This window comes from Thunnus thynnus, chromosome 16, assembly GCF_963924715.1.
Source record: "Thunnus thynnus chromosome 16, fThuThy2.1, whole genome shotgun sequence".
Taxonomy (NCBI): Eukaryota; Metazoa; Chordata; class Actinopteri; order Scombriformes; family Scombridae; genus Thunnus; species Thunnus thynnus.
In genome coordinates, this window is record NC_089532.1 from 28,672,072 (window position 1) to 28,691,101 (window position 19,030).

General features: G+C 41.3%; 1 protein-coding gene across 1 annotated transcript in view; it reads right to left on the reverse strand.

The window, feature by feature from the left end:
• Nucleotides 1-18,774, reverse strand: part of dicer1 (dicer 1, ribonuclease type III) — a 40,086-nt gene extending 21,312 nt beyond the window's left edge. The window contains exons 1-18 of the mRNA XM_067613745.1: nt 18,495-18,774; nt 9,026-9,073; nt 8,766-8,873; nt 7,118-7,312; nt 6,798-6,960; nt 6,480-6,610; nt 5,969-6,103; nt 5,659-5,819; nt 5,367-5,535; nt 4,090-4,562; nt 3,826-3,958; nt 3,030-3,272; nt 2,759-2,913; nt 2,512-2,644; nt 2,330-2,405; nt 2,070-2,209; nt 685-864; nt 274-487 (exon numbers count right to left, since the gene is read on the reverse strand). Coding sequence (XP_067469846.1) covers nt 274-487; nt 685-864; nt 2,070-2,209; nt 2,330-2,405; nt 2,512-2,644; nt 2,759-2,913; nt 3,030-3,272; nt 3,826-3,958; nt 4,090-4,562; nt 5,367-5,535; nt 5,659-5,819; nt 5,969-6,103; nt 6,480-6,610; nt 6,798-6,960; nt 7,118-7,231 — 2,620 coding nt within the window. The 5' untranslated portion in view covers nt 7,232-7,312; nt 8,766-8,873; nt 9,026-9,073; nt 18,495-18,774. The remainder of the gene's footprint in view (nt 1-273; nt 488-684; nt 865-2,069; nt 2,210-2,329; nt 2,406-2,511; nt 2,645-2,758; nt 2,914-3,029; nt 3,273-3,825; nt 3,959-4,089; nt 4,563-5,366; nt 5,536-5,658; nt 5,820-5,968; nt 6,104-6,479; nt 6,611-6,797; nt 6,961-7,117; nt 7,313-8,765; nt 8,874-9,025; nt 9,074-18,494) is intronic.
• Nucleotides 18,775-19,030: the final 256 nt, after the last annotated feature.

Consider the following 19,030-nt stretch of genomic DNA (forward strand, 5'->3'; position numbering starts at 1 on the left):
CCTTAGTTCCTCTACTAATGCCGTTTCATGTGTTGCAGCTGCACTTTTCCGCAGTGAATGTTTGTTTGGTGGCTTGTTCAGTGAGCTAAGGTGCAGGACAAGACGTATGTTCATGTTTGTAATTTAGATAAGGACACTTGTATTTATGTATATATACAAAAAAGCAGTAAAAGTGCAAGAAGCTGAAAACACTTTTTCTCTTACAAGAGACCATGAAAACAGCGAGGGAAAAGTTAGCGTGCACTTTCGAAGCCAGAGTGTGGCTCTACTCACCAACATTCAGAGGTAGAACGCAGTAAGCCGAGTCAGCCAGCATGGGCTTGAACTCCAGTGCAGGTTTCTCCAGGCGGAGTATGTGGGAGAAGATGTACTGGTGCAGGCGAGTGATGAGGTCGAGCTGGGCAGCCGTGAGCGTGAAGCCGGACTTCTGCAGCTCGATGGAGATGGTCACCTCCCCCGAGCGAGTGTACACTGGGAAATGTGGGATCTGGAGAGAAGGGGGAGCAGTGCTTACCATCCATGACCAATGATGAGAGGAAAGTGCTGGAGCCATTTCTTTGTTTTCATAAACGACATTCCTCTTGTGGAAACTCTAAATAAAGCTAGTGATGACTACTGTCAATCAAGGAACTGCTAATAAAATAAAGAGTTATTTGAAGCACTGAGGTAGTCAATCTGACATACTCGAGGTATGGGTTTGGCAGTCAGGATGCCGAAGCACCTGGTGGTGTCCTCCGGTGGGTAGAGCTTCCTCCTGCGGAAGTTGAGTTCATCAGGGAGAGGGGTGGTGAGGACCATCCCAATCACATATAGGTAGTAAGTCTGCTCCGGCACAGCATAACTGTCCCGCAGACACTCTGGTATCTGCAGATCACAGAGGAGAGAAGACGATTTACTAAACGCTACAGGAGCATATCTCACACAACACACACTAGATACAGATACAGATGTCCACAATCAGCTGGAGATTGATCTTCTGGATTTTTTTTGGGGGGGGCATTTATAGGATTTCAGTGTGCTACAAATGGTAAACATTCAATTCAATTCAATTTTATTTAGAAATAGAGCAGGTCTAGACTGTACTCTTTAATTTACAGAAACCCAACATTCCCCCATGGGCAGCACTTGGCGACAGCAGCAAGGAAAAACTCCCCTTTAACAGGAAGAAACCTCAAGCAGAACCAGACTCTAGGTGGGCGGCCATCTGCTTTGACCAGTTGGGTCGAGAAACCCAACATATACAAACACATGAAGCTAACAGAAATATTTGAATCAGACTCTGATAACATGAGGTTGTTGTCAGTGGGACACCATGGTCAATCACGTGTGATCAGACCACACAGTCCTGATGAAGCATGTTAGCATTTTGGAGGTTTTCAGAATTATTCTACTCACAAATGATGCTTATGGGTGTCATTTTGCATACTTTAAATTTGTTTTGTTGCTTATTCAAACCTAAATATTTCATGTTATAGAGAAATAATTCATACTCTATAGTAGGCACTAAGCCATCTGTAATTGGTCTAAAATGCAGCTGATCAGCTTGGAACTAAGAGAAGAACACATTACCCCAATTTTAGTATCCCTTCACTGGCTTCCAATTGTATCCAGAATACAGTTAAAATTCATCATAAGGCGTTAAATGGATTGTTTCTGAGCTACAAAGCCCGTGAGAAGAAGAATGAACACTTAGGTCATCAGGAAAAGCTCTTCTTACAGTTCCAAAATCTACATTTGCAAACAGTGGTGACCCTGTATTTGCCGTCATGGCCGCTAAACTGTGGAATGAACTACAGTTTACAATCATATCGTCATATATTTTTCTTACTTTTCATCATATTATTTCAATACTGTCTCTCAAGTACTATATATATAGAGTTGGATCCATTCGCTATTCCAAAATGACAGACAAAACATGATTTCTCAGAAACAAAGTTGGAATAATTCAAAATGATTTCCATAACTTAAACTTAAAGCAACATCTAACAACCACTTCAACTACTTCAGGATTATATCACTTCTTTTAATCTTTTTAACATTCATGACAGACGGCAGAACCAGGCTCTTACGGCTTTAGGGTAGCACTGCCTCCTCTTGGTAGAGCCAGGTCTGCCTGGGACGCTGGTCTCCTCCTCATCATGAAGGTCCAGTTCCTCCTCATACTTCACTGTCTCCTTCCCCACCGGCATCAGGTGATCATCCAGCTCACCTGGGAAGGAAGGAAGCGAGGAGTAAGGAACAAAACCAGCAAACACACATGCCAAGAAAAGATATAGACAGACTGATAGTGAATATTCCTAATCATGCATGTGCAAAATCTGGTTTTTACCTATTTTGTGGAGTTTCTCACAACATAATAGTGCAACTGCTTTCTCTGCCAGTCTGGCACAATTCATTGTAGGACCCTGTGAAGAGAGTGATGTATCATTACCTTCATAAAACCCAGGGAGGAAGCTGGACAAAATATATTGTATTGGTGTATGGTATAAAAATGTAGACTTTCTTCCTCACCTTAACAGGAACTCTTAGAGGGGAGTTGATGGGTAAGTAGAGAGTGGACTGGAGGCGTCCGTCCTGCGTCTCCGCTGTTTTACACTTGGGTGCTAAGTGGGTAAAAGGGTCACTGGGCAGCCGAGCACAATACCTGAGCACCAGAGTAAGAACATGTTATACAAACTCATTACTGTATGATTTTGTTTATAAGGCTTCAAGACTTTGCAAAAAATGTAACCATGGCAACCAGAATCAGTCGGAGTACCTGTTAATGTGTCCGATGGCTGTGTTAATGGTGACCCGGGGACCTCCATCCTCAGAACGAAGCACGTAGGGTGGGAGGATGTTGTCATCATCCAGCACCTGCTCCACTTCAAACTCACTCACCTCCACTGACTTGGAACACTTGTTCCTCAGGATCTGCTCAAAAGAAATCATGACTCCATCATAAGTACCTCATTCAGCTTTACTTTCCACTATTCTGATACATGATCTATACCAGAGAGGATCAGACAGACACAAAAGGAGAAGCTGACCTTCTCTATGGCCTTGTAGGTAGTCAGATCTTCCTCGAAGGCTTTGGTCCTCTCACTGTCAGCCAACATGATGTAGTTGGAGACGGGTGCCCGAGCTCTGCCTTTGGACTGGACGTAGGACCTGTACTCTGTGGGCAGGTCGAAGCGCACCACCAGGTTACACTTTGGAATATCCACACCTTCCTCCACGATGCTGGTGGCGATCAGCAGGTTGGTTTCATGAGCCCGGAATTTGCGGAGAACCTGGGAGAGAAAGAGGCGGTCCTGGTTAGTACAGTGTGGACACATGATGGTGATATAGAGCTGGTGGCAGGCATGGGTGGTGGTTTGCACACATTGGAACAACCTCCTCCTGGTGACCTGAAAACCCCACCAGAACCTTATATGGGTTGACCTTTCTCCTACTTCTCTTATGGCCATTTTTCAGGGTTTTTGCAGTGTTCAGTAAATTTAATTTAAGACTTGTTAAATACCACATAGAATGCAACTGAATACCTGTTCCACAGTCAAACTGGTCAAAGAACAGTGGATAGTAATAAGTGGACAGATTCTCTTGTGTATCTTTTGATGAAAAACCACCCTCATGTGGTCTCTTTCCAACTTGATAACAGTTTTTTTTATAAATAATCTATTATTGTAATAAATTTAAGTCTCTGTTTGATTTTTTTTTTTTTAAATTTAACTTCATATTTTTATAATATACTTTATATAATATTATGTGCAAAATTAATAAAAAAAGTGAAATGTCTAGAGCCGTTCAGTGTGTAACATTTCCATATCATGACAGTCTGTATACCTCCTCTTGTTTCCTGAATTCCACCTCCATCTGCTTGTTGCGTGGCTGGTTCTTGCCGATGCTGTGGCCAGTAATGAAGTTGCTGCTGATGTAGGCCAGCTCTGGGTCCTGTTTCCCCGCCTCTTTGATCAGACTGAGGAAAACACATAGAGACAGTGTCACTGATAACACCACCAGTATACCACCAGTCATTTACTGCACATTAAAGGCAGCACTGTATTGACCAGAAATCAGAATTATTTCTAGTATATATTAATAGCCTACCGGTTGAGGACGACAGCCGTGTAACGCCTCTCCACAAAGATGATCCCACACAGGATGTTAGTGAACGGTGAGGGGAAGTTGGCTTCAGGCCTCTCTTTGGCCTCCACCTCCTCGTCCTCGTCTTCATCCTCAGAGTCGCTCCAGGACACATAGTTGTCCTGGTTGCGGTTGTTGTACCACTCCACGCTCTCAAACTGCTGCCGCTCGAAGGGCTTGTATTCATGCAGGATCTCCAGCAGCCGGAGGACCTTTGGCGTGACGAACTTGAGGTCCAGTGAGGCGGGCGAGAAGTGCTCCTCACAGAGGGCGTGCACTTTACGCAGGATGGTGTCGGTGAAGAGCAGGAACTTGCGGTTGAGCTCCTCCTGCTCGTGCTTGATGTACTTCTGGAGTTCACGCACCATGATGCCTGCTGCCTTGTCTGCACACCAGGGCCCCAGAACCTGCAGCACGGCCCGGCAGTCACTCAGGACCTGGACAGGACAGGGACAGTGTGTGCAGCAGTTTGAAAGACTGATTTCTATGACACATTTGCTCACATTTTTCCCATATCTGCATAACACCTGCTTTTTTAGAATTTACCCAACTGTTGAATTTGGCAAACTACCTTTATATCTCTCAAATAGATTTTTGCTTTTTCGGCCTCATTATTATCTTCTCTCACTTGCATGGTCACCTCTTTACTCCTCATATTGACAGACAACTCCACCTCTCCAGCTCTGAGCCACATGTGAGCTCTTTTGTGCTGAACTAACATTGAAATGACTCACAGCTGCCCAAGAAGCATTTCTGTTTGAACCCTAAACTTTGGGCACTATTTTGTTTGTATGCAGTTCGAATGAAACCAGTGCTCCCACAGGAAAAAAGCACAGGCTCCACCCTTAGTCACTGTGTGACGTCACACTAGCACAAGCAAACTGAAGAGTGAGTCAGTTGCATCAGGTCGGCCTACCCTCTCTGGCAGATCCACCACTGGGTGATGGAAAACGCATCACTAACTGTGCTGCTTGTGATTTGAATGCATGGCGGGAAAGTCGCCACTGGTTCGTAATAATTATAATACAGTACCGCAAATGCAAAAGCTTTCATTAGCAGGCCATAGGCTCAATCACCATTGTGTTACCTCATCAAGCGATAGATAGTGACTTAACAGACATTTATTTAATTGAAAATCCTCGAGATTATAACTTTAACTTTAAAATGAACACAACTTATTCAATGTTCCCAGTTGAAGCCATTGCCTGAACAATACTAGTACAAAGCTCTCTAGCTCTCACCTGTTTGGAAATGAATGTGGGGTCACGGTCTTCTCTGGCAACAGATATGTTGCAGTCATTCAGGAAGTGAAGTGCTTCATCCAGCTCCGCCTGCAGACGGGAGGAGAGGCCACTCTCATCAACGTAGGGCCCACAGTCCAGCACCACTTCCCTTGGCTGAGAGGCATATCTGAAATAAGTGGACAAACAGAAGACTTCACACACCGAAGAGATACTGGCATGTCAGTCTCTAGTTGCAGTGCTCAGTTGTAACTAACAAAAATCCTCAAACATTTAGCCATAGATGTAGTACCTGTCAAGGACCACAAGGTCAGTGGCGGTTTCAGCGTTGCTCTTCAGGATTCGCTCCAGATTCTGGATCTTATGCTCCAGTTCTGATGGGTCACACTTTCCATTCAGAATGGAGGCTGTGAGGCCCAGAACACGAGGACTACACGAGCAACCCTCAAACAGCTGCACAAAGTGAGAGGACAGCCGGTCATTTCCAAGTCAGACACATTTCAAACGACAATCATCAAGTCTTGCTGCAAGAGGAAGGGACTCAGAGGTCAGAATACTGCTGTTACAGATCAGATTGTTTTATTTTTCGAGGACAGTCTCACCTTCATTATCTCACAGTAGGGGTGGTCCGTGATGGCCAGGTGACAATCATCAAAAACCACCAGGTTGATTTTAGACAACGGTAAGATTTTATTCCTCAATATGTACAGGAATATGTGGCAAGTCATGACCAGCACCTGTATGACATAGAGTTGAGAATGACAATATGTTAATAAAAGGTGCAAATGACTAGAGCTGCCCGCTGAAAGTCAACTACTTGTACCATCAGTCTTTAGTCAGACCTTGCGTTGTCAGTCGACACATTGTACTGTGATTCTTTGTCAAAAGAACACAGGATAACTCAGGCTTTGCTTTATTATTTTGTCATGCCATTCGTATCTACATCTGAATCGAAAACACAAAAGACTAAGAATTTAATTGAATTATGACATTCCCAAAGATTCCTACCCCTACGAGGCAGTCACAGCATGGAAAGAATTATGAAAGCAGTGTGAGTTAGTATTAACTTAATAGGCCAAACACTGTCAAAGGCAATGAGAATAATGGCCTCACCTGATTCTCGATTATCTCTTTACTCCACTGTTGGTCGGTCCATGCTGAGGTCACCTCCAAATCTATGTACTCTCCCACCTGGAGGTCAGAGTGAGTCCTGACTGCAGCTGCTTGCTGAACTACAGACAAAGCTGGACAATGTACATAAGAGACACATTAAACAACTTGGCAAGTTGAATTATTCTACAAACAAAAAAAGATAATACATTTGAATTTAAATGAACAATGAGTTGGGTGAGACCTGAGAATGGACAATACAATTTCCTTCCTGTTTTTGTTAATGTCTAAACATTAGTAGGCATTGTGTCTTGCAGGTACCTGTGTTCACCAGAAAAACAGTCCTCTTCGCATTTTCTTGGTAATGTCCACGGATTTGGTGGGAGAGCTCTTTTGTTAGGAGTACTGCAATAAAGGTCTTCCCTGAGCCAGTATTCAAGCAGACGATAGTATTATGTTCAAGAGCTGCTTCAAGAAGTTCTACCTGTGGAGGAAGGATCAGGTTTACAGACAGTGAGTTGGAGGAGGCAGACATTTTTAAATATTTAATGCCACGTTAATACCAATATATCCTGTACATGCTTATATACAATACATCCAGCAGCTAGTAAACACATCCATTTGGATGCCAGCCTCCTGACCTGATATTTCCTAGGTGTATAGATGTTATCATGGATAGCCTCCTGCTGCCATGGCAGACCAAAGAAAGGCCCCATGGGTGAAGTGGCAGGGGTGACAAGCTGCAGGCCTGCCATGCTTCAAAGAGGTGGAGGTGAGGGGGCTGGGCTCCTCCAGGTGTCCACTTTATCTCATTTCATCATCCTCTCAGAAGTTCACTGGCAGGGAAGATGAGGATACTGTGTTAATGTACAATAGACCACATATCACCATAGTCAGGTTTGAGAAGAGACACCTCAGCCATGCACAGCAGCTTGCAGTAGGTCTACCATTGGACAGAGAGTTAATGGCCTGTTTAGACAAGAGCTTGCTCAGAGGTTGAGGACAGCTTGTCTAGAGGTTCAGAATATTTTTTAGAGGTTGAGAACAGCAATTTTAGAGACTGAGAATAAATTGTTAACAGATTGAGAGCAGCTTGTTAAGAGATTGAGAATAGCTTGTTTAGAGGTTGTTTGGACCTTGAAAACAAACGTGCTTAAAGGTTCTATATGCAGGAATCAGAAATTCCTTCTCATTAGTGACATCTGTGGCCGTTAAATGAGCTGCATCCTGGTGCTCGCGCTTGCATGTTCGCTGCTCAAGACTATTGCAGGTGATGTCTTTTTCCTCACTTACACTTCTCATAATTACATATGAAATATACATTTCTTACATAGTGTTTTGCACCGTGTTTCAGCAAAGCATCTCTCACTCCCAGTCAGTCCGCCCCCCCTTCTGTATGTGCATGCGCTCGCTCACTCACACACAAACACAGAGGTTCCTGCTGCGCCATACCACCAAACTTGCACAAATATGCGTTAATCAACCACTCGAATCTGACCCGACTCACAAACTGCCAACTTTATTTTTTTACCAACCGTATTTACTAAACACTGGTAGGCTCAGTGAGCTGTGGCCGGGCAGCAACAGGCTGTGGTCAGGAAGCAACATGCTGTGGCCGGGCAGCAACAGGCTGTGGTCAGGGAGCAACATGCTGTGGCCGGGCAGCAACAGGCTGTGGTCAGGGAGCAACATGCTGTGGCCGGGCAGCAACGGGCTGTGGTCAGGGAGCAACGGGCTGTGGCCGGGCAGCAACGGGCTGTGGTCAGGGAGCAACACGCTGTGGCCAGGCAGCAACGGGCTGTGGTCAGGGAGCAACATGCTGTGGCTGGGCAGCAATGAGCTGTGGCCGGGCAGTAACTGGCTGTGGCTGCCCGGTGCTGCGATTTGTTGTGAAATGTGTGCTTATTACGACCTTTGGACAACCAACAGGAAAAACAAAAGTTTTTGTTGTGTCGTTATGCCCCGTTATGCCGGTCGTTTGTTGATGTTAGCGGGAGAGAGGCAAGGCTCTCGGGAGCGCACAAAAATGTCACTTCTTTTGGATTTTAACGGAAAATACGGCCCTGGTCCTTCACATAGAAATCAGTCCACAGGCTGTTACAGACAACCAAGAAAGTCAAGGAAGGTCTCATGTTTTATGTTACATTACTACCTGTTCACTCATTGGCAATAAAAAACGATTAATACATATAAATTGCTTCACAATTCTACATATAGAGTGTTTAAGGAAAGATGAGAATTGGCTGGAACAATGCAAAACAGAATTGATTTATTCAGAAATATACTTACAGGTAATAAGTGAGACTTTCTGAATAAGCAGACACTTAATCTGGGCTTCATGATAAAATATCTCTTAATCAACTCCTGATGCTCACCCACATTTAAGTGGGAACAGACCTGAGAAACCAAAAACACAGAGCATTGTAGCAATCATGCATTTGAGACACTGCCATAAATAATGCTTCTGATTTACTTATAAATAGGTATCAACACATTCCTAGACAATGTGAATTGTTGTAACTATTATATTCAAAAGTAACGCTTCTCACCTCTACACAAACGGGAAGTGGCGGTGACTTTGACTGAGTCCTCCAGCTCTGTAAAAACAAAAGCAGAAAGCAAAATGAGAATGCTAAAGTCTTGCTGGGTGCCAGATGCTGACAAAGGTACATGGAGCGGAGGGAAGAAGGGTCCAACACTAGTCTTAGACAAGCTTTTCAACACATTTTTGACACAGCCTAAAATCATCACCAGACCACACAACCCTGCTGTGAAATTTTTGAGCCCAACAGCTGTAAGCAATCCTAGCAGTCAGCTTTGTGAAGTAAAGACAAGTCTTTACATTAAAAGGAGCGGCTCAAGTTTGCTGATAATCAAAAACATAATGCAACCTGATGCTCATCTATGGAGCTACTTTCAAGCAGTAAATCAAATCTAACCTAATTATTCATAGGCCTGTGCCAAGAATGAAGTTCAACAGCTCTGAAGTGAGTTCTCTGACATATTCAGTGCCAAGAGGTGTTTCAAACCAGAACAGAACTGCACTTGGGATTCCAATACTGGCAGCCTCAACATTTCAAATGTACAGGTTGTCAACACTCAGGTAAGGAATTAAGAAGAGAAGTTTAAAGCTCAGTGTGGTTTAGCAGAATTGTGGACGTCAATGTGGTCTGTAATGTGATGAACTCCACCTCAGGGATCATTCTGCCTCTTTAGAGCTGCATTTTCCACACTATTACACTTCACATTTAAAGTTTGTAAAAATACATGATGATCTTCTGCAGCAATATAATTTCATTATTTGCTGATCGAGCAGTGGCAAGAAAAGGTATAGGAAGTAGTGCAACTACAAGTGAATCAGTAGGACGGAAAGGTGCAAGCAAAATAAGTTTATTATAACTTATAATATATATAATTATATATATATATATAAATAATTCAAATTTTTGTTTTTGCACAATGTACAGCATAAAATGTCTAAATCATAAAATCACGTTATTACAATATACACAAAAAGGCTATTTTTAGTCAAAAAGTAATGTAGATCATAGCTGCTACATCAGCGTTTTGAGCCATGATAGTCCTGTAAACTATGAGGTGATTAGTTACACTACATGCGCACTTGCCACAGTTTACTAGCTGTCTCTGGCTATCTCGTAGTGACCAACTTACTTGAATGTAACATTCAAGTGAATGGGAAGGTGTGTCCAAACTTTTGACTGGTCCTGTATGTGATACATGAGATGAACAGCTGTCGCCTACTGCACTTCACCCGCTATTTACTTTAAATAATGAAGGTGCTGACTGAGAGCTATTCAGATGATCAAATTCAAATGCTGACAATTAACGAGCTGATCATTTCTCTAGACAAGAGTGTCTACCGTGTGAAACTACAAAAAATACAATCCACTGGCGGTCGTACAGTGGTTAACTATCATTTTAGCCATTAACCCTCCTGTTGTCCTTGGGTCAATTTTGACCCGGGAGGACAACAGGTGTCATTATGTGCTGTCATCAAAAAAATTAAAATGGTTTCAAAACTGTATCCTGACTAAGAAATTATGAATTATTTTAATTATAGTTGAGATCAGAGGAAAATATGTTGATGGATGTAAAAGTTTAGTCAGGATACTGTTTTAAAACAATTTTTGATGACAGCACATAATGACACCTGTTGTCCTGCCGGGTCAAAATTGACCCAAGGACAACAGGAGGGTTAAAGAATTAACATTGATTAACGTTATCTAATCTGCTGCTGCAGTAACTGTCAATTTAACCAGCAACAGCAATGGTCCGCTGAGGATTAAGGAGAGATAAAAGGTTTTATAAGAGCTTTGTTAGCGTCAAAGCTCAATGAATGAAGGCACTTCACAGACTGGGAACTGGATCCAAAATGGAACCGGCCTTCAGAACCCATCCCTATCTTTAACTCCGGAAAGAGTCATCTGATATTGTTGCTGCCACCAAAAGTGCTCCACGAAATACACAGCTCCTAGTGAAAAATATACTACAATCCACTCTGGACCAATGCTGCACTAACCACTGGTATGTAGCCAGTGGCGACACTGCTGGGATACATACATTTATTTTGGGATGGCAGCTTGATTGCTGAACATGTACAGCAGTGGGGGAAGCTCAACCTTGCTTCAGTGACCACACTTGTAGTATAAACAGACACTGGTGACATCAAATCACCTGCACCTTTTGTTTTCTACGTCAGCCCACATAGCAAACAGCATTGACATACGTGTCAGTACAGCTTGATGCACAGCACCGTGTCACAATACACCACAGCCCTTTTCCCCCAGCATCGACAGCATCAATATACCAGAAAAGCCCCACTTCTTAAACACTTGCTTCTTGGATCAGCACACTCAGCTACTGTACTTTGATGAAATCTTCTTGATTCTAGACCTGCTGTCTATTTCAAAAAGTTCAACAGTGCTGAAACTACTAGAAAAAGACTTCAATGGAAACTAAAAAACTAAACTAAAATGGATTGTGTAGCCTCATACCATAGAGACAAAAATCCTAAATTAAAAACATTTTCAAGTGCCAAGGTGGAACCGTGTCTGATGGTATGCTACTTTTTTTAATGGTATGATATTGGTAAATAGTGGTATTTCACTGCTGATTATGGGTATGTTGCTGCTGTTCTACTGGCATATCTGGCAACTGTCATATCATATGATGATTCTTATGCATTAGTGACTACCAACATGCAGATGCTTTGTGCCATATAAAAATGTTACTTGTGTTCCACTGACAGGTGCCACTTTTCACTGCCAGGTACCGTGTAAAACTGGTGGCTTTTTAAAAAAAAAAAAAAAAACCCACAGTAGCTTACACCACAACTTTACACTGGAAGATAACCACTCATTATGGGAAGGTACTTTTCTGGTATCTAATCTTGTGGAATTATGGGCTGTACAGTGGGCAAGCCTTTAAATGCTAGGTATGTCAGTGTACATTATGTTAAAATGTTATTTTTATTTATTTAAAGGATAGCTTCACAAATTTATAAGTCAACAGTCATTGAAACATATTTTTCTTGCCATAATTATTCCTGTTCATATTGGTCATTAAAAGATCCCTTCATAATCCTGTTCAGTCCTCCTGTATTTAAAAACAGTTCATCTGAAGCTAACATGAAGCCAAAAATGGCCAAAAATGTATGAAAAAAGTGCCGTGTCTTTTCCGGGTTCGATACATACCGGACCTGTAATGGTATCAACTGTATCCAGGAAGTACTAGTAGCCATGTAATCACATTCTGAGTCCGACACTAACAAAAGCTCTCACCTTCTGCAGAATATTCTGCTTATTTTATGTTACCAAACTAACTGCCAGCGATCAAAATGGAAGCAAATAATGCTAAAAACTCACTTGAGCACTGTGTGAGACCGTTTTCAGCAGTGCATGTGACAGGTAACTGACTGACACGTATTCCCCTCTTGGTTTACCGGAGCTCTATGTGCTCAATGAGACTTCAGTACATATAAACCTGTATACTAAATCCAACTGCTGCTGAGACCATTCAGTACATATAAACCAAGCCCCCAGGAACAGCACCGGGCTTTGAAGCCAATTTGACATAGTGGCCAAACCATGGAATTACAACTTCCAGGTCCAACAGGTGCCCAAGAATTTTTCTCCACACACAATCATGGGAATGGGTGGATACATTTTTGAGCGTCACAACCCCTGCAAAATCACTATCAGAATTTGATCCATCAGCCATATCTGCATGAGGGCTCGAGACTAACGGCGTCCCATCGTTCCAGGAACGGTAGACAATGTGTTCTGATTTCAATATATTACTGTGGTCTTTTTTGTTATAATCTAAGCCTTAAACACTTATCAAATACTTATCGGGCGGTTTCAGGTCATAAAAATTACATTCTGATTGATAGCAGATGGGTCACGGGTGGTGAAATAATACATCATTAATGAGGAAAATATTAATTATATTCTCTAAAATGTGAACATAAAGAGCAGAGCAGAGCAGAGCTGCTGCTCAGTTCCATTTTTGTCAGGCACAAATTATTGACTCACAAATTATTGACTCACAACTAACTAACAACAGGGAATACTAAGAAAGATACAGACACTAATAACAAATACCAGTATTTCTACAATTATACAAAGAGAGAGTGCTGGAGAAATTGGTGTACTCAGCATGCTACAATCTTTCCAGACCGCATGGGTTATCAGGAGCAGAAACGGACTGCAGCAGACAGCATATATAGTATAGAAATATGAAACTGTATTGCAAAGGTACAGTTCACCATGGAAGCGTTTACAATTAGGGCCTACTGAAAGCAGCATCTCTAATCTTTGAAGGAAATTGTTAAAGACAACACTCATACATCAACAAGGGCAGATTTAGTGATTTAGGGGCCACAGACAAACTCTGCCATGCTTTACAAAGTAAGGAAACAGCAGTCTGATTTTGGGACAGTTTATATTCACTTCTGGACAGTTCTGGGACGGTAGTGAAAAAAGTTAGTCTGGAGTCCTGCCTGAAGTTTATACTACCATATAGACCTATAGGAGTGTGTTTGCACCCTTCCACTGTTTCAGCAGCTATGTATATATTTACCCATATCTGTCTTATGTTATTCATCATACCATTTAATGTCATCTCTTACATATAGTGAGAACAACAGTTGTATTACCTCCAGACCCAACAGATGTTCTTTTGGCTATGGTTAGGCTTTCATAATTTCAAGGGCAAGGCCTACATTGACATCATCTTTTCTAATTAGCTGAACATCTTTTGGAGATAATTTCAAATCCACCATCACCCCCCTTTGCTGTTTAATCAAAAGTTTGATTGTGGAGTTGTAAACAATGTAAACCATTAAGCCTAAATGTAGCACTAGTGGTAGCTACATCACTTGGAGGTTATGTAGCCTAATTGAAATTGTGCTTCTTGAAATGTTTAAGCAGGTATCAACGACCAATTACTGGTACTGGAAGACTGGTACGCACACACGCACATAAATGGTTTTAAAACTATGAGGTACCACCTCCGTCTTATTTTGGGCCAGGAATATTCCTGCCTACTGGCGGCAATGTGGCACTGTCAGAGATGTCATCATACAAAAGCTGCAGGTCTCAGTCTAAAAAGTAAAATATTTTCAGTTTGTGCATATAATATTATCAAATATTATATGCACATTCAGATCAATTATTAAGTCTGTGTAAAGGAAAATGAGAGATTTATTTTCAAACATATTATACATGTTAGAAAATAACTGCTGAAAACAAAAGACCTATGTAGAACTGTGTAGTACTGAGTTGTGGAGTTAGAGCATTAAACTGCATTAAACTGTTTTCCTGAAACAGTGGCTCTACGACGTACAGGATTAACTAGCATGACCACCTGGGATTCACATCGGATAATCCACTGTTACTGGTGAATGGGGCCATTTTCAGTCAACGTTATGCTCAATGACTTATTTTAAACCCAGCTGAAGTGTCTGCTGATGGGTGGAGCCGCCAGGGGCTTCAGCTTCAGCACCGGCTGTGCAGCTGGGAGGTCCCCAGAGGGAGAGCATTTGCTGGGCAACTGCTCCAAGGGGTGACGGCCACAATGAAGCTGCTTTTCAGCAGAGAAGTGAGAAACATTAAGTGAACCAAACTCCATTCAAAAAAACAACAATTTAACATATAGTTTAACCATACGATGGTTAATGATGGATTACTTGTTAACTAGTCATTTAAGTTACATTTTTACTGAAACAAATCCACATTTACCTACAAAATATGTGCTGAATTAAACAGTGGTTCCTAACATTACTTTATTCTTAAATTATCATCCATGCTACTGCCTTACACCTACAAACATGGCCTGTTTTAAATAGTGTATTTCCATACGGGAGTTTGGTATGAGCATTGTTAACTCTGTTCAGTTGGGTCGTGCTTTCAGCGCCTTCAGCAGACACGCCCCCAGCCTTTCAGAGCAGAGAGTACTGCTTATTTTTCCACAATTTTGAAACCTAATTTTATATGTTTGGCGACTTTTTTAATCATTCAAATTTGGCTGAGTGGTTAATTACACATTTTTCTGTGGTATGAAATTGCTTTACACAGACTTTAACATTAACAACATGAGGAAGAAATATTAAAGACTGCACCATTTCTAGGTCAGCAATCAAATGCAAATTTGTGGCATTGACCAACTTAACTCCTCTGTACAAAAGATCAGATTTCCTTGAGTTGTATCCCTTCTATTAAAGCATGTGTTCAGATGACACTCAGGTTCACCTATTATAAATATGGCTTTAAAATATAAATAAATATGGTTTCTTCTAAACTTTTTCTTTGTCAACTTCTTTTATTTATATGACATAATCAATTATTTTCATTCATTGTTGAGGAAGGCTGTGTTAAGTTGTGTTAAATTGCCTTTTCTGCATTGTTTTTTATGTAAGCTTACATTTTGACAACCAAAAACGTACTTTGGCTACCAAATTTGTGCCAGTGCTTAAAAATATTAGCCTCTATCCCTGTAAATACAGTTGAAGAGAGAAATAAAGATTAATTTAAAATGCTGTATTCCTCACAATTTTTATTAGCAACATCTGCAATACGATGGGCTCATTGCTACCATCTCATGGTTTCTTATCCCAGCAGTTACAGATTCTTGGCATAACTCTTTGCCTAAATATATAATGACATTTAGTAGAGTTAACATTCATGTGAATGTAGTTGCATTCACTGTCTTTATACACATATTCACCTGTTCAGCAAACATAACACATAAAATACAAAGGAAGGAAATATGTATGCTTACTGTACATATAATCTTATATTAGGTGTTACTTTAATGTCTGACATTAATAACACAATGATAACATCCCTGCTGACAATAGTTAATGCAGATCAATATGACGCTAGATACCCACATCAATTTAGCTAACAGTGAAAACATCTCATTGGCTGCTTGTTACAGAGGGGAGGTATTTCTTAAGTGTATCATATCATCATTATGTTGTAGCTTGTGGAGGCTTCTGGCAGTAAGATTAAAGGTGGGTGCTTGGCTGTGATTGCCTGACACAAGCATGCAGCACGCTCTCATGCACACCCTGAATGACCGGCACACAGAAACTGAACAACTTTATTTCAACTTCTGTAGCATGAACAGATGCTGAGCTCTTCGCAGCCTCAGACATAAACAAACCGACATGCCAACTGCCCTAGATGTAGTTCTCTATGCAGATAGCCATAATTCTGCTACAGGCGGCTAGGTCATGTGTTTACTTTCATTCAAACTCACAAACTTTTGAGGTGATTCATGTAAAAAATGTGTTTATCTCTAAAGCAGTAGGAGGCTGAAGGGAGATTACCCCGATAACCTTCATTATATGAGAGGCCTTTTCTGCCCGAATCTCAGTAACGGAGCTAAATGGCTAGCTAGCAAGCTGTACCCAGCATGCCATTTGGCAGCGTCAAATTAAAACCAGTATATCGGATGAATCGTTAAACCGCCCAGCACTATTCCAGATCAACTTTTAAATACATTTTTGTATTTATTTACATTTTTGTACTGTGTGGACACACTGTGGATTTTGGCCTCCATCATTTACATTGAAAGCACATTTGAAGGGGATCTTTTAATATCCAGTATGAACAGGAGGAATGATTACAGAGAGGAAAACCTCTTTCACTGTTCATATGGACACCTGACTGTTGTTTGAAGATACACATGAAAATTGTGAACCCGTCCTTTAATGTAAATGAATAAATGTGAATATGTTGGTGGAACAGCATGTGCTGTGGGTTAAGCATAGTTAACACAGCAAATGTCATGCCAATGTAGCAAATGTCAGTAATATGCCTGTGAGACATGATATATAGCAGCAGAAGATGAGTGACATGCTGCTTACTAGTGACATTCAACAGCAAAAAATCACTCAGAATCAACATATGCTTCTAAAAGTGTTATATCATCAGTCACCATCAACCTTTGCATCACTCCAAAAACCCCTGACAAGATGTGAACGTTTGTTCTTTGACTTAAAATTTGCATATTCACAGTATTTTGTTCCTACGATGATTCATTAAACAGATTTGCATATGATGATCATTTGGCCTATGTGTGAAATTCATTATAATGTCTTGAGCAGCTTTCATAACGAGATGTTGAGACATTTGGAGTTTAACACTACATGTACAGTAACTGTTAATGTGACTGTTGTGTGCACAGTCTTCAGACATGTATAGAGAGCTGCGTGTGTCTGAGCAACTTCAATGTTTTTCCATTTTCAAACATGATAACAGCATGTTAAATATTTACAATGAAGAAGTATTGGTCTGAAAACCTTGATCCCAAAGTCAGCCTTAAATGACTAAATGTGTCACAGCTGTGTGCTCATATTGACACACTGACACATCTGATGTTGTCCCACAGTCTTAGACAACAGTTGCTGCCAGCAAGTCAGGAAAGTGTCTCTGGCAGCTGTGCTAAGCAAGTCACACATGCAGAACACAATGTTCAGTACAACATTAGCCAGAATCATTCATTTGCACTGCATTATATCCAGAAGCTGAAACTATATGACCTCGGGTCAATATGACATTAATTTCTACGATTTTCTGCACCCCGCAGTACTAAACCAGGTATTAACACACGTCCATCTTTGTGGTATCACCATATTATATTAGCAGCTTCCGCTCTCAAAATGTAAGTTTGAATTAATATATGGCAAATTAAAACCTTCAGCTGAGAAGCTGGACACCTGACCATTAGCGTTAAAGTTACTAGCAGAGACCATGCTGACTAACGTTAGTTAGCTAACGTTAGTTAGCAACCAAGCAGCTACATGTCTGCCAAGCGTTTGCTAACATTGGCTAGCCACGTTAATACGCAGTATCATAAAGCAATTTGATTAAAAATTTGGGAATGCAAGCTTTCAGTTATCTTCATTCACAAGATGAAGAGAGCAATTCAACGTCCTTGGCCTTACAGCTGATGAAAAAGTACCGTGCCGTTAGCTAACATTAACAAACAGTTGGCTGCTAACGCTAACATATAACAAATACGCCTATGTACGTTTCGTTAGCTTAACATTAGCTGGTACCATGTTGGAGAGAAAAATTCGTTACAAATGAATTAAGTTAAACAATCTCTCTGATAATCTTTTACCATTTTACACAACGTTACCAACTGAGCAAACACTCGCATAACTGCAATGGAAACCCTGTTGCAGCCCTCATCAGGGTAACTTCACTTAGCACTTGAATATGAAATCAGACGCATCGCGCTTGTCTGGAGTCAGTTATTGACCGTCTCAATAGCCATAGACACCATCAGCTGTGTGATTTATGGAGCTAAAGTGAAACATGGCTTCACCCAAAATGTCCAGCGTGTAATGCAACACAACGTGTGAGCAGTGACTGCAGCGACCATGCACCATGTCACACAGACACCAGCTAATAGCTAGCAAGGCCAACACATCCAAAAACAAGTATTCCAGCAAGACGAATCGCAGAATGCAGTAAATAATCTCACCTGATGTGTGTTATTCAATTGATCGTCTCGGCTAAAAAGACTTGAAATAATTCGTTTGATATCCTCACTGCCATTCACTCTTGCTGTCCCGATTTGGTGGCTACTCGTCCACGGTGGGACCACTTCCTTTCACCTGGGCCTCTGCTACGCCAAAACATTAACGTAAACTGCGTAACTTTCGGGTCGTACTCTGGTACGCTAGTCTAGGAAAGTGAACGAGAATCGCTGTCCTCCGTAATGTGCTAGAAGTGTGGAGGTCTCAGTGCGTCTGTCACTGGCCTCTGAGGGAAGAAAGACGCTAAGCGTCACAGACTTCGTGTGTTTTTTGGAGCAGCAAAGCAAAATTAGCAGCTGTGCTTGCTTAACTTGACAGTACGCAGTTTTTTATTTATATTTTTCAAAAATATAAAATCATTTCAAGCGCAGGAACAAAGATTTAAATAACAATTAGATATTATATCAGTATTCAGTATATCGTGTATTTATTTGTTTTTCATTGTATTTTATTGTTCTCTCATGAGCTGTGTCCTTAATAA